At 43.8% G+C, this 18,644-nt stretch overlaps 1 protein-coding gene across 15 annotated transcripts in view; it reads left to right on the top strand.

Moving 5' to 3' along the window:
• OPCML (opioid binding protein/cell adhesion molecule-like) overlaps positions 1-18,644 on the top strand; it is a 1,053,884-nt gene that overhangs the window by 567,006 nt on the left and 468,234 nt on the right. For 7 of the 15 annotated variants that reach the window (XM_012729785.1, XM_012729784.1, XM_012729783.1 and 4 more), the window contains exon 1: positions 390-835. In XM_012729785.1, coding sequence (XP_012585239.1) covers positions 669-835 — 167 coding nt within the window. In that variant the 5' untranslated portion in view covers positions 390-668. Of the gene's footprint in view, positions 1-114; positions 836-18,644 lie in introns of those variants that run through there. The other 8 variants (XM_012729779.1, XM_012729780.1, XM_012729781.1 and 5 more) reach the window with 4 other exon arrangements.

The raw sequence follows: 18,644 nt of genomic DNA on the forward strand, positions 1-18,644 counted from the left end.
CGGCTGGCGATCGCGGGCCGGGCTGGCCGCCAGTCGCCCCGGGCTGCGGGCGAGGACGTCCCCGGCGGCGGAGGATCCTCGGGTTGAACGGCGGCCGGTCCCCGCGGAGGAACTTTTTAGAGCCTTTGGGTTCCAGCTCCGAGACTTAAACTGGTTTCTAAATCTATCTATCCATAGGTGTGAGCTAATAAAACATTTTCTCCTTGAAGCAGCCGCTTATGATGCCATCTCCTTTATGTCCGAGACACTTGCCTCGCTTCTTTGGGTTATAAACTTTTGATGCCAGACCTCTGCTGAACGTACCCAACTGAATCTTAAAGTAGCATCTTGAAGAGAGAGGCAGAGAAAGAGCCATCTGTGACCTTCATCCCTGCACCTTCCTTTTTCCTCTCCCTTCCCGGCTGTCTCCCTGCTCCCCAGAGGAGCGTCCAGGAAGCTCTTTTGGATGCAGGAGGGGGCATCTGGTGGTACTAGACTGGAAGGCTGAGGCAGGATCTGAGGAAGGATCTTTAGACTCCGGAGAGCCTGGACTCCTTTCTTCCCCCTCTCTGCTTCTGGCTAGCTCCATCCCTTTCTTCTGCCCACACCACTTCCCGAGACCCGCTGGAGTGGGGCAGGGGACCTGGACCGCGCCACTCCGGAGTTCTGGGAAGTTGCGGCTGTCGAGAATGGGGGTCTGTGGGTACCTGTTCCTGCCCTGGAAGTGCCTCGTGGTCGTGTCTCTCAGGCTGCTGTTCCTTGTACCCACAGGAGTGCCGGTGCGCAGCGGAGATGCCACCTTCCCCAAAGCTATGGACAACGTGACGGTCCGGCAAGGGGAGAGCGCCACCCTCAGGTAGGGAGCTGTACATCAGTAGGTGACTGAGCCCCTAGCCAGGGCTTACAAGGGTAGGGGCAAGGAGAACTGACCTGCTTTCTTGGGGGAGGACTGGAACTTCCAGAGGGCCTTAGTGGACGCAAGAGGTGCCACTTGCTCACTGTGGCAGCTGGCGCCCATTCTCCTGGACAGGTTTGTCATTTGCTCTGGGTTTTCTGGTCCAGCATCTTGCACGTGAACCCTGAATCCTTGTTTGGGACTCCGTATGTCTGAAACCATGGCATAGCTGGATGGACTTTTGGCTTAGCTCCGGGAGGAGAACCTGAGAGCAAAGGAGTTGAAATACCGGGGGGATTAACCTGGTGGCTCTCTCACAGGCAGGAAGGTCTGTGATGAGGCAGAGGTAATCCTCATGATCTGCTGTCTCACCCCTGTTCCCGAGATACCTATAATTTCAGCTTCTGGAACTGCTAAGGCTGGACCATGGCCCTTTATGAGTCTGTTCAAGATGCAGTCGTCCCTGTCACTGGTGTGGTGCTCCTGGGGCCCCCATTATAATTTATGAGGGCAGTTTCGTCTTTGCAGGCTGGGGCCAAGGAGAGGAGACATATAGCTTTTATGCAGCGACATCATTCCTGTCTGAAAAGCACAAAAAGAAAAGCTTTTTGTTTTACCTTAATGAGTTACAGAGAAACAGTTAGATGCTCCAGGCAGGGGGGTAGAGAGTCTTCGAATATGAACCTTTGGGGACTGGGCCTGCTGCAGCAGAGACTTTAATAAAAATGCAGCCACCACTTTCCACCAGCTCAGCAGATATCATCTTTTATCCCTTTAATGAGGCAGTTCTGGTCCTAGGAGACAGATTCAGGGATGTCCCAGCTTAACTCTGCCTCACAGCATACACAGGGTGAATGCATTTGCCCTATCTGTGACTTTGATGGTGATGGTGAAAATAAAGCATTTGTCCTGGGGTCTTCAGTCAAAGAACCTGGCTTCTCCAAGGAACCAATCCGGGTGGGGTTTCCTTCCTATTCTCTTGATTGAACTCTGTCTGTAACTTGGCAGATGTCTCTGTGAGGTGGAAAAGAAAAATCTCTGGGATGCTTGCTAATCTTTCTTAAACCTAAGCAACAAGGATGAATTTTTGCCAGTTTGGGTGGTTCGTAGCTGAACATCCTTTGAAAGTGGAGAGCAGATGCTGAGCCCTGCCTGCTGGTTCACAACATTGAGGCATGGTAGGAGGAGGAAGGAGTAAGAAGAAGGAAATAGAGAGGCAGTGGAGAATGGAAGAGCAAAAAGAGGTGGACCATCCACCTGATGGCAGGAGAGAAAAACCCTCTAGGCTGACGAAGAAATAACGTGCCTATTGTATTGTGTCAGAGAAGTTTCAGGAGTACCCTCCCTGACATGTGACTTAAGGAATGACTATTTGTAGCAGCTCACAGACCACAGTTAAATGAAATGGTGGTGGGTGAAGGCTGTTTATGAGGCTGCTATACACCTCTCTTCACATCCTATCTAGTAATGGGGGCAAAGACATCTCAATGTTGAACCTTCTGTGCACGTCCTACCCCTGAAAGTTAAACCAGAAACTCAAAATCCCCAAGCTTTCTGCTTTCTGGGCTGCAATAAGAAGGTTCTACCAGCAGAGGGCCAGCTTTGATCTACTTTTTTTTTTTTTTTTTTTTTTTAATTAGCTGCTGGCCTGTTTTCATGATCTTTAATTCTAATGTCTAGCAGCTGGGCTTGGTAATGGGTCTGAGAATAAAAAATAAGAAAGCTGAATAGTTGCTTTTTATGCATTGTAGAGAAAATAAAACTTATGTCTTCCAAGTACAACTGTTATCTGTTACCTGATAGCATGCTTCATTTTTAAAAATGTAGAGACTTGTCTTATGTTGATTTTTCTTCTTCTCTTCTGTGTAATTTGCCCGGAATGGAGAAATTCAACACATCATCCACATATTTAAATCTTTTTAATGCCTTTTTATTTTCTTCCCTTTTATTACTTTCCTACTTTATGTCATTCCTATGATTTTGCCTTTGATGCATTCTCATCTTCCTTTCTTACTTTCATCGTTTAATTCTTAATATTTCCTGAGGTTTAAAGGTTATGATTTCATTGTTATCACAATATTTTGTAAAATGTTGCCAATATCTCCTGCAAATGTCTGAGAATCCCACTTGCATTCTCTCTTTTTTTGTTTGTCTTCCACCAATCCTTGGTTTATTGGCTAGCAGCTTTGTGCCTATCTCAGTAAAAACTTATTTGTCAGCATTCAGAAGAAAAGTGCATGCTTTTGTCTCTGGAAGCCCAAGGTCTCAGCCCCAGATAGGCCTGCGGTAATATATTTGTGTTGTTTTTGCTTTAAAAAAATTGCACTTCTTACCTATGCTCACTCTTTAGGCTCCTTGAAGATGTTCTGTTGGGAATTCAGTACACGGGAATTTAATGTTCTGGACACATCAAATGTTCAGGATGTATAGAAAAATGTTCCCATTCACATCAGCCTCAGAGTTTTTATTCACTGTGGCTTTGCCACCCAGGAGCAACACATTCCTTGCTTGTTACTAAATCCTGTATGAAATCACACAGGAAGCCCAAGACCTAGTGGGAAAAGCACTGGGATCCAGAAAACTGGGTCCTTCTTTGGATTTTCCAGTGAAAAAATTGCCTGGTTTAGAGAAGGATGAATTCCTTCCTTGGAAACAGCAGCCTGGTTGTGATAGGTCTTTGATTGCATTGAGGGACATTATGAAGTGATATGCCAAAGATGACACTGAAGATTTCAACGTGGATGAAACTCATTTTCTATAAGTGAGGCAATATTATCTTCCTCATAACTACTTCACAGGGCTACTTGAAAAGTAAAAATAATTATTTGAATATTGAGTTATTTTGCCTTCTTGGAAGAGAGATGATATGGAAAATGAAGGTGGTATTCACTATGGCTGAATTATAGCTTCTATGAATCTGATTTGAATTCATTATTACAAATGGGCCCTCTTGGCCAGAATCATTTCATTACAATTATCTGCTGTTGGGTTAAAAATGTTCTGTGCCTTTCCTTTAGATTAGATGTGACAAGTGTCTAGAAGTCCTGTGTCTAAATCCAAGCCCACATTAGGAAAGGAGCCCAGATGTTTGTGTGGTCAGTTGGTGTCTAATAGTGCAAGTCAGCTGCACGGTGACAGCAGGTGGACTTGCTTCTGTCAGCTCTCAGGTGGCTTTAGTCCTCAGTGGAACCATGTCATCCGTATCCATGAACATTTTCAGAGTTGCAGGAGGATAGGGGTTGCTGTAAGGAGCTCACTGGAGAGTGCCCACCGATAACTAGATATTTTGTTATTTATTTACATATTTTGGTATGGTAGGGTAATCTGTCTTGCTGTCCTAGGTTTGCTGATCTGGGATTATGCTCAGTAACTCTTTTCTAAAATGTTCTTGCATTTGCATTGGGCATTTTGAGCTAATCCATTCAGAGCCACAATTTGAGGGTTAACTACAACCAAGAATAATCAGATGAGATTTGGTGTGTTCAGGGTGCAGAAGAGCTGAGCTAGAGTCTGAGCAGCGGGATTTCACCGAGTGACTGGGGCAATGAAGTTCCTAGGGACAGCCTACTGCTTGCTTGGAGTGCTTTTCTGTATTTTGCCCTCACCATCAGCTGATTTTATGGTGTAAACGATGCAACAATGCAACTGAGAGTTGGTTATTCCAAATAAACGCATACCTTTCTGCTTTTCGGTGTTTAGGGGGTCTAAGCTGCAGAAGGACTTGAGTCAGGGCAAAGGCTTTGCTCTTGTTCTGGGAAGATAAAGACACAAAAAGACACTAAAGCAAGGGTAGCTAAAAAAGGAAGCCTTTGGCGGGGTGGTACTAATATGTCTACACACTGGAGCTGACTGAGATATTCTTTAAATTTTCCAGTGCCTTGCTCCCTGAAGCCACTTCTCTGAGCATGGGTAGAGCATGGGTATGGGCATTTAAAAAATCTCATCTGGTTTCTCATGTGCAGTTAAAATTCAGAACCACTGCTCTCAACCCCTTTCTTGCATCTGAGCAAGGCTGGCCTTCCGCAGCCCTGCCCCACTCCAGTGCCAATGAGTTTCCACCCGCTGCCTTGCTGTTCTAGAAGGAGGGTGGGGCTCAGGTGGGCTTGATTTTATTCTCTACTCACCAACTATATGATTTTGAGCATATAGTGCAGCCCTGTACGGATGGGAACAATACCTGTTGAGTCTATGACATCAGGTGAGGTGAAGTTTCTGGCATTGTCCTGGTAAGCAGGTTGTTACTGGTATTAAGGGAACTCCCTAACAACCTATAACATTCACAACCTTTTCCATTCTCGCCTGTCCTACTTCTCCCCCACTCTGCCTTCATACATGTGCCTACCCTTGCAAAGTGCTAGTTTCTGCCCAGTTCCTCTTGGCATCCTACCCTCGACTGTGGTCAAGAATTACCCTCATCTGCCGCCCAGCAGCACTGGCTGCAGATCTCTGACCTGACACATATACCCGAGACAGGGTCACTCATGGAGGTTGTGGTTAGACTTTGGACTGCTGGAGGGGAAGGGGCCCTGTCTGCTGTATCCAGCACAGATACTCAGGAATACAGCAATTCATACGTAATCTACACTAATGGGCCTCACTTCTCGTAATGTATTATTGCATCGAGAGCCATGAAGCCTGTATCTAAAGGTTCTCATTCTCTTCAAAATAAGATGCAGGGATTTAGGCACAGGGGCTAGTAATCTTGGGGCCTGAGGGACTTTTGGATTCTTCTTAAATTGTCTGCTCGAGGGGATAATTGAACCCCTGTGTTCTCTCAGAAGGGGTCAGGAAGTCGGCACAAGCCTTCACTATCCCTGAACACAAGACAACAAGCAGGGCAGCAGAATTGAAAGGCATCATCCTAACAGCAGTAGATGCTGTATTTGGAAGTGAAGCTGTCTCTGTGGAGTCTGCCTTGCTGCCCACCCAGGATGAACCAGATGTCCACCCTAGATGCCCAGAGTCAGAGGCCTGGCTGGGAAGTTGGTGTGGCCAGGTGGGTTGAGTACGGCTGCAGGATGTAGCAGGTATAGAAGAGCAGGCTGAGCTCTCACGCCCTGTAAGTTGGGGCACCGCCACATGCCATATGCCAAAGCAAGGCATGGGAGAGAAGCTGTAGAGCTGTCAAGATAGATGCTCAGGTACTGTCTAAATTACTCTGGAAACCCAGTAGCTCTTAATTTCTTTTGTTAATTTTTGGCCTTTCAGTAAATTTGGTCCTTGGGTTTAGTCCAGTTGCTTTCTTTTTCCTTCCTTTGAGCTTCTAAAAGGGCCCGTGACCTTGGCCCGTTGTGTGACCAACTCTGGGGAACTGGAGAGGGAGCCACACTAACCAGCATGTGACAGGTCATAGGGGGCCAGTGGTGACATGTCCTGAGAAGAGGAAACAGGAAGGACTTACTTGACCTTCACTAGGGAGGACTATGAAAATCACTTTTTACAGGGAAAGCTGTCTGCATATTATGTGCTGAGAAGGGGAGTCCAAGATATGTTTAGGACTGGTAGAAATTTGCATTGCCCATGAAGTTAGGAAACAAGTGTTAACCTTTCTTGATTGTTTTAAAAGTCAACAGAACAGCACCACGCTATTTCAGGTTTGTTTGTTCCTTTCTCTGCACAAAGATACTTCTGTTAATGTTGGGGTAAGTTGGATAGGAGAGAAGGCTGGTTCAGAGTGGGTGTTGGGGGAAAAGAGGAGAGGCTGCCTTCTCCTCCCCTCCTGCCTCTCAGTAAATGATACTCCCTGGAGTCACTTACACCAGGGTGTATCTTTTTTAAGAAGTGAAAATTGAAGTTGTGAAGTGTCTGCAGCTCAGCATTCGAGCACTCACCCTGCATAGATTTTGCTTTTTCTGTGGTTGATTAGTCAGAGGAAAATGTTTGCATGGAGCCCTTGCCCTCTAGAATCTGACCACTTCAATACAGTTTGTAAGGAAAGGGGGGTGCCTTTATAGACAGACAAAGTGTATCATTATCCACCATTTATTATGTTTCAGATGTCAAGCTGATTACTTTGTGTTTCATATAATTTTCAGAATATCATTGTTCCCAATAAACAGCCCAGGAGATTGAGGTTTAGAAAAGCGAAGTCATTCGGTCCTTAGTCACAGTTACCGTGTCCCAATCTGAATTTGCTCCTAAAGGCCATCACTCTGCTCATTTTTATAGTGCCCCTCCCATATACAAAGAACAGAGAAAATTTCCTTGTGTTCCTGCCTTACGAAAACGGAACACCATTTCTGTTCCCCGATCTACATTTCACCGAGACTGAAATCTGTGTTGCAATTGAGGGCTGTAGTTGTCTGCCCTACCTTTTGCAGTCTCTTTTTTTTTTCCTGGTGCATAGCTTGCCTACCTACCTGTGACCACCTGTTGCTCCTTCCACCTGGGAAGAGAACAGAGTAACACAGGCCAGAAGAATGGGTGGCCCAAAGGTGCAAAATGACAGCTGCTGCCTGGGCCCAATGTACTGACAAGACAGTTCTTGTGCTCTTGGCTTTGAACTTGTCCTAAACGCCTCACTATCCTGTTGCACGACCTCACATTGCATACACGGTATCACCAAGGTCCCTGCAAACTCAGAATAAGCAGCTCATTGTGGACAGGACCCATGCCAGAGCATTTCTGAGAATTGAGGGAAAATTAGTCATCTGTATGGAAAACATCGAGTGAAGAGAAGTTTAGGATTTATATAATTCTAAAATCGATGTCATTTTCTAACCCCTTTCTCTAACCTTATATTCATATTTTTAACTCAAACCAGGAAGAAAACTGTGAGCCACTGTCTTCCTCACCTTGTGGCTGACTCACACCTTGAGGGAACCACGGGATCCCTTGCTTGCAGGGTGAAGGGGGGTGTGCATTTGGGTAAAATCGAAGAGATGCTGAAGGACTCAACCTAGTTTTCCATAAATGGGATCAATAAATTGTTTGAAAAATTTGTTTTGAATATTACACATTTTCAGTGGCTCTGAAGATTTACGATGTCTCTTTTAGCCATGTTTCCATTGCAGTATAGAAACAAAGAATGTTTAAATGGTTGTTAAGTTTTCAAGCTAGTCCCCAGAAAATGATTTAACTCATAATTACCCAAAACGCCATATACTAGCAATGAAGAATAATAGAAAACAACATTGTTGTAGAAGTAATTACGCAAAAGAGAAAAAAACGAATATGATAATTTTCTATTTATCATGAATGTCAGTGTTGGAGAAAAGTAGGTATAATTAGAAGAAGATAATATGGAAACATTTTCTGAAAGATATTTCTGAATACTTTGAAAAGTTCTGGAGTGTGTATTGTATCCATTGTGCCAAATTTAAATTTAAGATGCCTAGCTTTCATTTTATTTGATTCGTGTACACTTGCCATTTTGCTGATGATTGGGGATATTTTCATAAATATGGATGAAGGAAAGAAGTTAAGATACAGGGAAAACAAAAGTGGAAAGAAGAACATAGGCGAGAGGTTTGAGTTGAAGAGAAAGGAACTAAGGATAAGGACTTCTGCATATGCCTGAGGAAGAAATAGCCTGCAATAGAATTACTGAGCATGGAAGAAAGCAAGCAGTGGACGAGAACTCCGTGTTCCGTCTGCCAACTTTCTGCTATGTGGCAGTCTCCGTCCCCAGATGGCCAGGTCACAGGATACCCATGGTGCCCCCGAGTCCTCATCCTTGTCTCACTACTGTGACTGTGCGTTTGGCTTCGCTGGGTGACCCTGAGTCTGGCCTGGGGCTGCCAGTGCTGCTTCTCCATAAGACCAGGCCTAGTGCCGTCTGCACCCCTCACAGCCTGATGGAGTCTCCACTGCTTGCTGCTTGTTGCTCAGCTGCATGGCCATGTGCAGGGGTAACATGGGGTCTAGGCCACATCTCACTTGTGCCTGTGCAATCTCACTTTTCTGCTCCATTATTCTCTGCTCTGTCGATGGCCATTTATTTGTCCACCTTGACTGGGGTTGATTGTGGTTGATGCCATTAAACCTGGTCTCTTGCTCATGTTTTGGGTCTTCCCATGATGGAATCAGAATCCACTAGCTAGGGAATTGAATCAGTCACACATGTTATCATATCAGTGAGATGCTGTGATAAGCCATACACTGTGTAAGGGGGGATGATGGTATTCAACTCTGGATGGCCCTGTGCTTCCTGCTCTTTCTCAAAAATTATTCCTCTAATTATGGTTGTTTTCATTGCTTCCTCAGGCCGTTTGTTAGATACATTAATAGTCTCTCCATCTTTCCATCTCCAGTGTCACTACAATACCTAATACTGTGTGTGCTTTGTCTCTATGTCTCTTTCCCTCTTCCACACACACACGCACATGCACACACACACAACACACACACACACATATATGACACACACACACCACACACACACATCCAAAAACACACACACACACACAAAAAGCTATATTTTTTTTTCCTTATAAAAATACTGCCATCCATTTTGAAGTAATTGGGAAGTCACTGAAATTACAACCAGAGATTCTGGCATTTGAATCCTAGTTGAGATAATGATCTCTTCCTAGATAGTTGGTATTTAACTTGTCCTGTCTTTTCCTGCTTATTATAATTGCAGTATTTGTGAATTTCACAATTTTCTTAAAGCTGCTGGCAGAAGATGCTGAGTGATTGCAGGGGACGTATGCCTGCCTCCTCCCTTTTTTGTGAAGGTTACAAAATGGAGGGTGACATTCTGGAAGTCTGTCTGCACACTTTAGGGGGTGGGGAAAAGATGTGAGTAATGTCTTAGCTTTGGAGGGGGCAGCCTGAGTTATGTCTCAGGCTGAAGGGACTGATGGGCCCATTTCCTTGGCCATCTGAAATGTCCACCCAACTGCGTCTGTGATCAGTTCACTGTGATTTCCTGCATATGTACCACCAGAATGTATCCTGCTGTACAGAGGGAACAGGTTTTAGAATGTCTTGATTGTCTCCATTGTCCTGCCAGTAGACAGTAGAAAGAAGATAAAGATAAAGTAGACAGAAGATAAAGCATAAACCCCACCAAAGGGCAAACACTTTGTAGTCAGAAAGATTCACTTCAGGGCCCTCCTGGTGTCACAACAGGTGGAAGCACGGCACAATGAAGCTCTCCACAGCCACTGCAGCACGAGTTCGATCCTCGGGCGGTGGGGTGGGGTGGGGTGACCACATAGCAGCCGACCCGCTGCTCCCCTCAGCAGTTTTTTTTTTTCAGGATATCTGCCATTTCTGCTCACCACTCTGTCTCTGATGAATCCTCTGAACCCCTACACCTCTGCCCGTACCCCATTTCTTGTGTGCATGAATAAATAAATAAATACATCTTAAAAAAAAAAGTTCAGTTCAGATCCCAGCTCTGGTGCTAGTGACCACATGTCGACACATATAGACACATGTGGGCCATGTGGATACATGTGCGCCATTTGGAACAGAATGGAATCTTCTGAGCTTCCATTTCCTAATTAAAATATACAGAGACTGTTTATCTACTTCTCTGGGTTGTTGGGGAGGAATACATGACATCAAGTTTATAAGAGTTAAGATTAAAATTGGACATGTAGCAAGCTCACAGTAAATAGTAGCAGTAATTTTTTTAAATATGTTATTGAATTCACAATTTAAACAAGCAGCTTTTATTGACTATCCACTTTATGTCTAGCAGTATTCTATGCAATGTAGAAATTATAAAGTTGAATTAATCTTAGACTCTCCTCTTTAAATATTCACATCTAGTGAATATGTTACCAGAATAAAGGGCCCATAGATCAGGAAGTGGGCCTGGAGGGGAGAGAGGGGGAGAAGAAGGAAGGGAGGGGGAAGAAAATTTACTTAAAATAAAATGCACGCTATTAAGTGTTGGCTTGCCCCAACTGCACATTCATATCCACACATGTAACCAGACTCCGCAAGATACAGAACATTTTTTATCATCCTCAAGGAGTTCTTCCATGCTTCTATTTGTTTTATTGTGGTAAAATATATATAACATAAAAGTTACCATTTGAACCATTTTTAAGCATTCAGTCCTGTGGCATTAAACATTCACATCCTATGCAGCAATCACCATTATTCACCTCCAGAACTTGTTTTCATCTTTCCAAGCTGGAACTGTGTATATATTAAACACTCATTCTCCTGCCCCTCCCTGCAAGGGAGGTGCCTCTGGCACCTGCCATTATGCTGGCTGTCTCCTGCCTTTGATTGCTCTAAATGTCTGGTTTAAGCAGAATCATGCAATGTGTATCCTTTGGTGACTGGCTTAATTCATTTCATATAATGCCATCAAGTTTCATCAGTGCTATAGCATCTGTCAGGGTTTCCTCCTTTCTTAAGGCTGAGTGAAATCTGGTCATATGGGGGACCATAGTTTGCTTGTCCATCACTTGTTGACAGATTCTTGGGTTGCTTCCATCTTTAAGCTACTGCGAATAATGCTTCTGTGAACGGTGATGTACAAATATCTGTTTGGGTCTCTGCTATGAAAACATGTGCTATAAAGCCAGAGTGGGATAGTGTACGCCCCAAAGAGGACCATATAGTCTGTTATGATTAATTTTTTTTAAAGCCACTACACCAATTTCCATAGTGTCTACACTATTTTATGTTTTTTTTTTTTCTAACCATGAATACATTTTCCAGTGTCTCCACATCCTTGTCAACACTTGCTATTTTCTGTTGTTCCATAAAACCTGTTTTATTGGGTGTGAAGTATCTCATTGTAGTTTTGATCTACATTTTGTATCTTTTCCTTACTGAATGATCTTCACACCCATGCTGAATATGCTCATGAACCATTTCTATACATTCTTGGAAGAAATACCTGCTCAAGTTAATTTTTTAATTGGGCTGTTTAGTTGTTGATATATAGATATTTTTAATATAGCCTGGATATTAAGTCTACTAGATACACAGTTTGTACATGTTTTCTCCCATTTGTAGCTTGCCTTTTCCTCTACTGATAGTCTTAATACATCAAAGTTTTTTTTTTAAGATTTATTTATTTATTCATATGGAACTGGGGTACAGGCCAGAGATGTAGAGGGTGAGAGGATTCACCAGAGACAGAGAGGGTAGCAGAACAGGCAGAGTGATGAAGTACACTGCTGAGGGGAACAGTGGGCGGGCCAGGAGAGGTCTGCCTCACCATGTGGATCTCCTCCGGGCCAGGCGGGATTCGAACTCATGCAGTAGTGGCTTTAGCTTCTTAGTGCTGTGCTTTAACCCACTACGCCACCAGGGAGGGCTGATACATTAAAGTTTTAATGATCTAGTCCATTTTATCTGTCTTCTCTTTTTATGCCTATGCTTTTGGTATCAGATCCAGTAACACCATCAAACTCCAGTGCTCTAAGTGCCTGGGATATGCTTTTACCCACAGGGTTTTATTTTAAGGATTTTATTACTATGTTTGGTCTTGTTCATAATTTAATTATTAATTATTGTGTAAGGGGTCTAATTTTCATAATCATCATCATTATGAGCATGTGGATGTGCAGTTTCCCTATCACCTTTGCTGCAAAGGCATATCTTTTCCCTAATGAATGATCTTCACATCCATGCTGAAAACTATTTGAAGATATCTGCAACAATCTGTTTCTGGGCTTGGAAGTCTATTCCATTTGCCCACACATCTGTCTTTATGTCAATACCGCATTGTTTTGGTGACTGTTGCTTTGTTATAAGTTTTGATATTGGAAAGTGAGACCTATGATTGTTCTTTTTCAAAATTTTTGTAGCCTTCCCACCACCAATTCACCCATGTGCCATCACCATAGTCCCATGTGATTTTAGCGCCCAGTTTTGATCCTATTCCCCTCTCCAGCTCTGTAGAATGTCTCTGATATATAGTTGTTTTTTTTTTTTTTCATTTTTACTTTACTACAATTCCTTTTTTATTTTTCAATAGGGATTATATAGAATATATAGACCATGTTCTGTGATCTTGATATCTTAACAATGCTAAGTTTTCCAGGCCATTAGTATGGGTGTTTTTACATTTATTTTTGTCTTTTTGAATTTCTGTCAACAATGTTTTGCATTTTTCAGTGTACTATTTTTTTTCGCTTTCTTGGATAAGTTTATTCCATAGGTCTTAGAACCTGTTCTCTGGCCCTTGCTGACTATGACTCTACAGCGCCCCCTTCTGGTTCTCACAAACTGTCCCTGCTGCTTTCTGTAGCCTCCCCTATCCTGAGATGCAAGCTGCTTTTCATTATCTGAACTCTGAGTAAGGCATCACAGAGTTCAGTTCCTCAGGCAGTGTAATTCCTCAGATCATTGAAAACTCTGCTCTCTCTGCCATCTCCATTTTGTGCAGAGAATGGAAGTTTAGGCTGCTACTTCCTCCAACTTGCATTATGCCACTGCATAGAGGAACAGGACAAATAAAAATACATCAAGTTTGCAGCCATCGCAGGTTATCCTTTTTTCTTAATTGAACTTGTTTGCTGTAGCTCTTTGGCTGATTTCTGGCATTTCTATACATCTATTAAAATCAGTTTCCAGTTGTTTATTCAGTGTTTCCGTGGGAAAGCAAAAGGCCTTGGAGCTTTCTAGGTTGACATCTTGTTGACATTACTTTTCACACCCTCCTGAAGCCTACCGTCCAGCCCACAGGCAGGCATCACTCTTTCTGATGGTACAAATGAGCCTTATCTATTCTAGAATTTCACACATAGAGAATGATGTCATACAGTGTCATACAAACTTTTAAAAATCTGATTTCTTCAACATTGATATATTTGAAATTCATACATGCATTCTCTTGTGATTTTGCTCAGTAGTATTTTACTATATGGTTACACCACATTTTTTTCCATTGGCTTGTCAATGGGAATTAATATATTTTTTCTAATGTTTGACTTTATGAATAAAGGTAGAATGAGTATGTAGGTGGATGTCTTTCTGAGGAAGTATATTTCTTAAAAAATAGCTGAGGAAAGAGTCATTGAGTCCTACAGGTATATTTTTAACTTGTGAGGATATGGCCAGACCATTATCCACAATGATTATATCAATTTAGGCTCCACGCATAATTCATAAGAGCTGTATGTCCTGTACAGTTCTAGCACTTGTCTTTTGCAGTCTTTTCAATGTTTAACTTTACCGTTTGGGTGGGTTATGAGATAGTGAACCATTGTAAGATGGATTTGCATTTTCTTGGCGCTTCCTGAAAATGGGTGTCTTTTTAGGTGATTTTCACATTGGCCATTCAGCTAACTTCTGATAGAACACTGGTGACTGATGTCTTGATGTTGTCATTCACCAGCTACGCAGACAGCATGCTCTGTGCTGCTTTTTAGGTTGTCCTATTCGAGCTGAGGTGAACAAAATAGACCAAGCCTCTGGCACCATAGAGCTTGCTTTTAGTACAGGAACATAAATATTAAGCACAATGAGCACATTAAAATAAAATAAGTTGCATAGGATGTGTGCCCTGAAGAATAATGAAACCAAATAAATGAATGGACACAGGTGGCTGTCTGCTTACTGTTGAGGTCAGGGACTGCTTGTTGGACAGCATGTCACTAGCAGAAAATGTCAGCATGTAGGAGGGAGCCATGCAGGTGTCAGGGGGAAGAGTCCCAGGGGAAAGAAACAGTGAGGACCAGGACCCATGGCAGGTGTGTGTCCGATGTTTTCTAAGAACATCAGGGCAAGGCTGGAGGCAAGAGAATGAGTGGCAAGGGGCAAGTGGTTGTGGGCTGACACTTGAGTGTCTGGTCTAACACATAAGAAGCTTGGGAATCATTAATATCATCTGCACAGTAAGAAAAAACATAAAACTGAGCAAATGGAAAATCAACCATTCTTCTTCATGTGGCAGAGAACTGAGGCCACAGGATAAACCACCAATTTAAAACTAGAGACAGGTGAATCCTGAGAATCACATTTTATTATGAGCAAAAAACCACCATTTTAGACAGATTCTTCCAGGAACAATTAAAGTCCAACTGTTGGGTTGCCGGAGACTGAGTGTACACTAACTAGAGCATAACACCAAGCATAAAAGTATGGGAAGACTTTTATGAGTTTTATTTTCGGGAGCTCCAGAAGATTCTCAGAGTAAACATGGGAGCTGGGCAGGAGGAAGGTATCCATGAAACGCACCAGGACGTTTGTTTATTGCCTTCGTAAAAGCCAGAGTCTAACTCCAGCAGTTGCTACTGGAGCCAGAAGGACAAGCCGGAGCCTAAAGGACTGTGAGCATGAGGAACGAGGGCCCAGGGCGGAGGAGAGGGAGTTACAGTAGTCCTACGTGCTATGATTGGAAAAGAAAACCACAGTAAAAGTATTACAGGGCAGGGGCACCCCACAATCCCCAAACCTGCCTGTTCTAAATAGGCCTTGCCATCTGCCACATTAAGACAAAGGCAAAACATACTCTAGTGTATAAGACCTTTAATGGAAAGGAATTTTAAAACAATCAGTGTGCAACAAAATGGAAAAATATAGTTTCCAAATCAAGCACTGGAAGTTACCCATCCCCTTGTGGGTGAATGCCCAACCAAACAGGGTTGACCCAAAGCAGGGCCACTGAGGTCCAAAGAGCCTGCCACAAGTCTAAGGCATCTCCTTGATGGGACCTACAGGAAAGGGGAAGAAGGGCCAGGCAAGTCTGGAAGGATAAAAGCAAAATCAAAATCAAGATAAAAGCTTCCCTTGTCAACCTCCCCACGGGTCTTACCCCCATGTCTGTTTCAACCAGTCCACGACGCAAGTGCAGGTTTTTCACATGTCTTTGTTCCATGCGCCTCCTCCAGGTCTTCCTCTTGATTTCTGTCCTTCATCCTTCCTTCTTTCCAGCTTCTCAGCTCAGCTCAGCACACCCTCCCTTGGGTAAAGCAGGGAGCCCACCCCCCTTTCTCTGGGGAGCACCATGTTACAGAAGGAGATAGGAGGAAGAAGAAAATGATGACGAGAAACAGCCATGTCAGTGGTGAAGAAAACTGCAGGGAAAACAATACCCACTGGAAGCTTCTGGAGCTGAATGGGTCAGAATAAGAAACTTCTTAAATCAAGTGTGCGTGAACCAAGAGACTAGCTGGAGGACAGGAGGGAAAAGGTGCGGGGAGGAGATAGCTGAGATTAATGAGGACAGGCTATGCAGGGGAGGGCTGGGCATGACAGCCCAGCGCAGAGAAGGCTCCCCTCTCTTTTGAGGTCAGTTATTTATTTATTTTGTAACGGAACCTAACAAATTCTAAAACCAGATAAATCCAATTACCCGTGTTTTGCCTTCAGGGAGTGCGAAAGATTAATGGTGGTATTTTGGCAGTAGCATAAAAAGAAATAGGTGGTAATAACAAGGAGGGATCATAAAAGGAGGAAGGACCAGAAAGCTGGCTGCAGCTTTCTGGCCCAGGGCACCAGCTGCCCTTCTGCACCCAGCACTTTTGGAGGCAGTGGGAGTGGGTGCAGGGAGTCCCTCCTCTCCTGCAGCAGCCCTGTGGACCCCTGCAGCAGCCTGGTGACCCCAGGACTGAGTTAGCAATGCATACACACACACACACCTTAGCAGATGCTCCACACTTTCCCTCCAGCTCCCAGGTGTCACCTCCTGTGTTCACCACAAAGTGCTGGTGAAAAGGTTGGCCTCTTTTTTTGAAGATTTTTTTTAAAATTTTTTGCATAGAAGAACAGAGGTTTGGTGGGTGAGAGAATTCACTAGAGACATAGTGGGGAGCAGGACAGGTGGATCAACTGAAATACACTGCTGAGGGGAGCCACAGGAAAGACAGGAGAGGTCTGCTGTGCCCTGTGGGCCAACTCCTGGTGGCTGAGGATCGAACTCAGGTGATACCACTGAGACTTAACTCTAGGCAACCAGGGAGCTTCCACGAAAGGGTTGACCTTTAGTATTTTCCTCAGTTTATAGATAAGAAGCCTGATGGAGGGGAATGGTCTTACAACTTCTGATCATGTCTTCGGTCTATTTTCTTTCTCAGGCTGCTAGTAGAGCAGTCATTTGTGGAGTCATTGACCTAGAAGCAACAAAACACTTGGTGCAACTCAGTACCTCTCCCCCCCTACCCCCCCCCCCCAGAATCTGGTTGCTCTGGTTGCAGGTTGGCATGGTGAACCCACACAGGGAGGGCGGGGCAGGTGCCTGGCTGGTCTCCTTTTCTATTTGCAGTTTCTGTCTCGTTATGTTCCTTTCCATAAGAAGCCTAGTGCCTTCCCAGAATAACTTTTCACTTATGAAATGTTTCCTCCCAAATGCCTTGCTTGATATTCACACATTCAGCTTTTAAAAAAAGTAATTATTTTTATTGAGATATAATTCACATACCATAAAATTCACCCTTTCAAAGTATACAATTCAGTAGTTTTTAGTATATTCACAAGGTTGTACAGTCATCACCACTATCTAATCCAGAACATTTCTGGTCCCCCCAAAAGAAGCCTCAGACCCATCCATGTCCCTCTCCCACCTTGCCTCTGGCACCCTCCAATCTCCTTTCTGTCTCAATGAATTTGCCAGCACCGGACATTTGATATTCATGGAATCTCATCCAATATTTCACTCACTTCCTTTCTTGTTCATTCCACAAAGTTTTCTTTTCTTTCTTTCTTTTTTCCTGAGCTCCAGTCAGGGTTCAAGCATTTTGGTAAACTTCATGGCCAGACATACACTTTGGTGTCTACTTTTCAAAAGTTCATAATTTTCATGTGCAAAAAGGGAGAAGCCAGTAATTCTACCCGTTAGAGCAGGTGCCCAGGGCCTCAGGAGAGGTGGCTGTGTAGCATCAGAGTTACCTGGTTCTGTCTATGTGTCATATCACTGTCTTCTTGCTGGGGTCACCCCTCCCCCCCCACCAGGAGGCAGGAGGTGCTTCAGCCTGCCACCCCACGCTCAGTGCTGAGTGCCCTAGTTCTCTCCGGCTCTAACATTGCTCCCTAACTCCTGGGAAGCAGCCTCTTCATAGCAGCCTAGTTCTCAGTGCCTTCATCACTGGTCCCCAAACATGAGCAAGTATGAGGCTTATTCAAACAGATTTCTGATAGAGATAGTTGCTGAAGTGAGAAAGCAGACAACGGGCACCTATACAGAGCTTTAAGTTAATGCCGCATCAATAAAAAGGAAACAAATAAAACAGATTTCTGGACATCAGCCTGTAGTTGCTGACACAGTAACTCTGGGAGAGGTGAGAATTTGCATGTGCTATCAATTTGCTGGTGATACGGAGGCAGCTTGTCCAAGGAGCACATCTGGGACCACCTCAGTCTTCGACTGTGTCTCCTCCTTGCTAAGCTGTTCTGGTAGCCTGTTTCAGCAGTGAGCTCTCCAAAACCGATGCCCTTCTTTTATTTGCTAGCCTCTTATCGAAGAATCAAGCCTTGCCATAAAATCTTTGCTCAAAGTCAAGGCCCAATTACCTGGCTGTATATGTTTACAGACATTACCTATATCGAGGCATGATCATATTCATTGATGCCAGCTGATATACTAAATCTTGCCACTCTTTGTATTCAGCCTATATACTGAGCTTGTCTCTTGTGTGCCTAACCAAAATCCACACTGAGCTCATAGGCCTAATCCAGTCTGATTTTTCTCCCCTGCAGTAAATTCCGCCATACACAGCAATGTCCAAAGATAAAACCAGTCCATTCAAAATGCCATTGTCATGGTTCCTTCTGTTATGTTTTAGGGGATGGATACAGTGACAGAGATGACTTTTTTTCCACCTCTAGCATTTGAGGTTGGTGAATCTAAGTTGAGAAGGAGAATGCCAGTACATACCTCTTTAGCCTTTGTGGTTTAAATGTTCTCATACAA

This window comes from Condylura cristata, unplaced genomic scaffold (assembly GCF_000260355.1).
Source record: "Condylura cristata isolate star-nosed mole 26May11 unplaced genomic scaffold, ConCri1.0 scaffold00025, whole genome shotgun sequence".
NCBI lineage: Eukaryota > Metazoa > Chordata > Mammalia > Eulipotyphla > Talpidae > Condylura > Condylura cristata.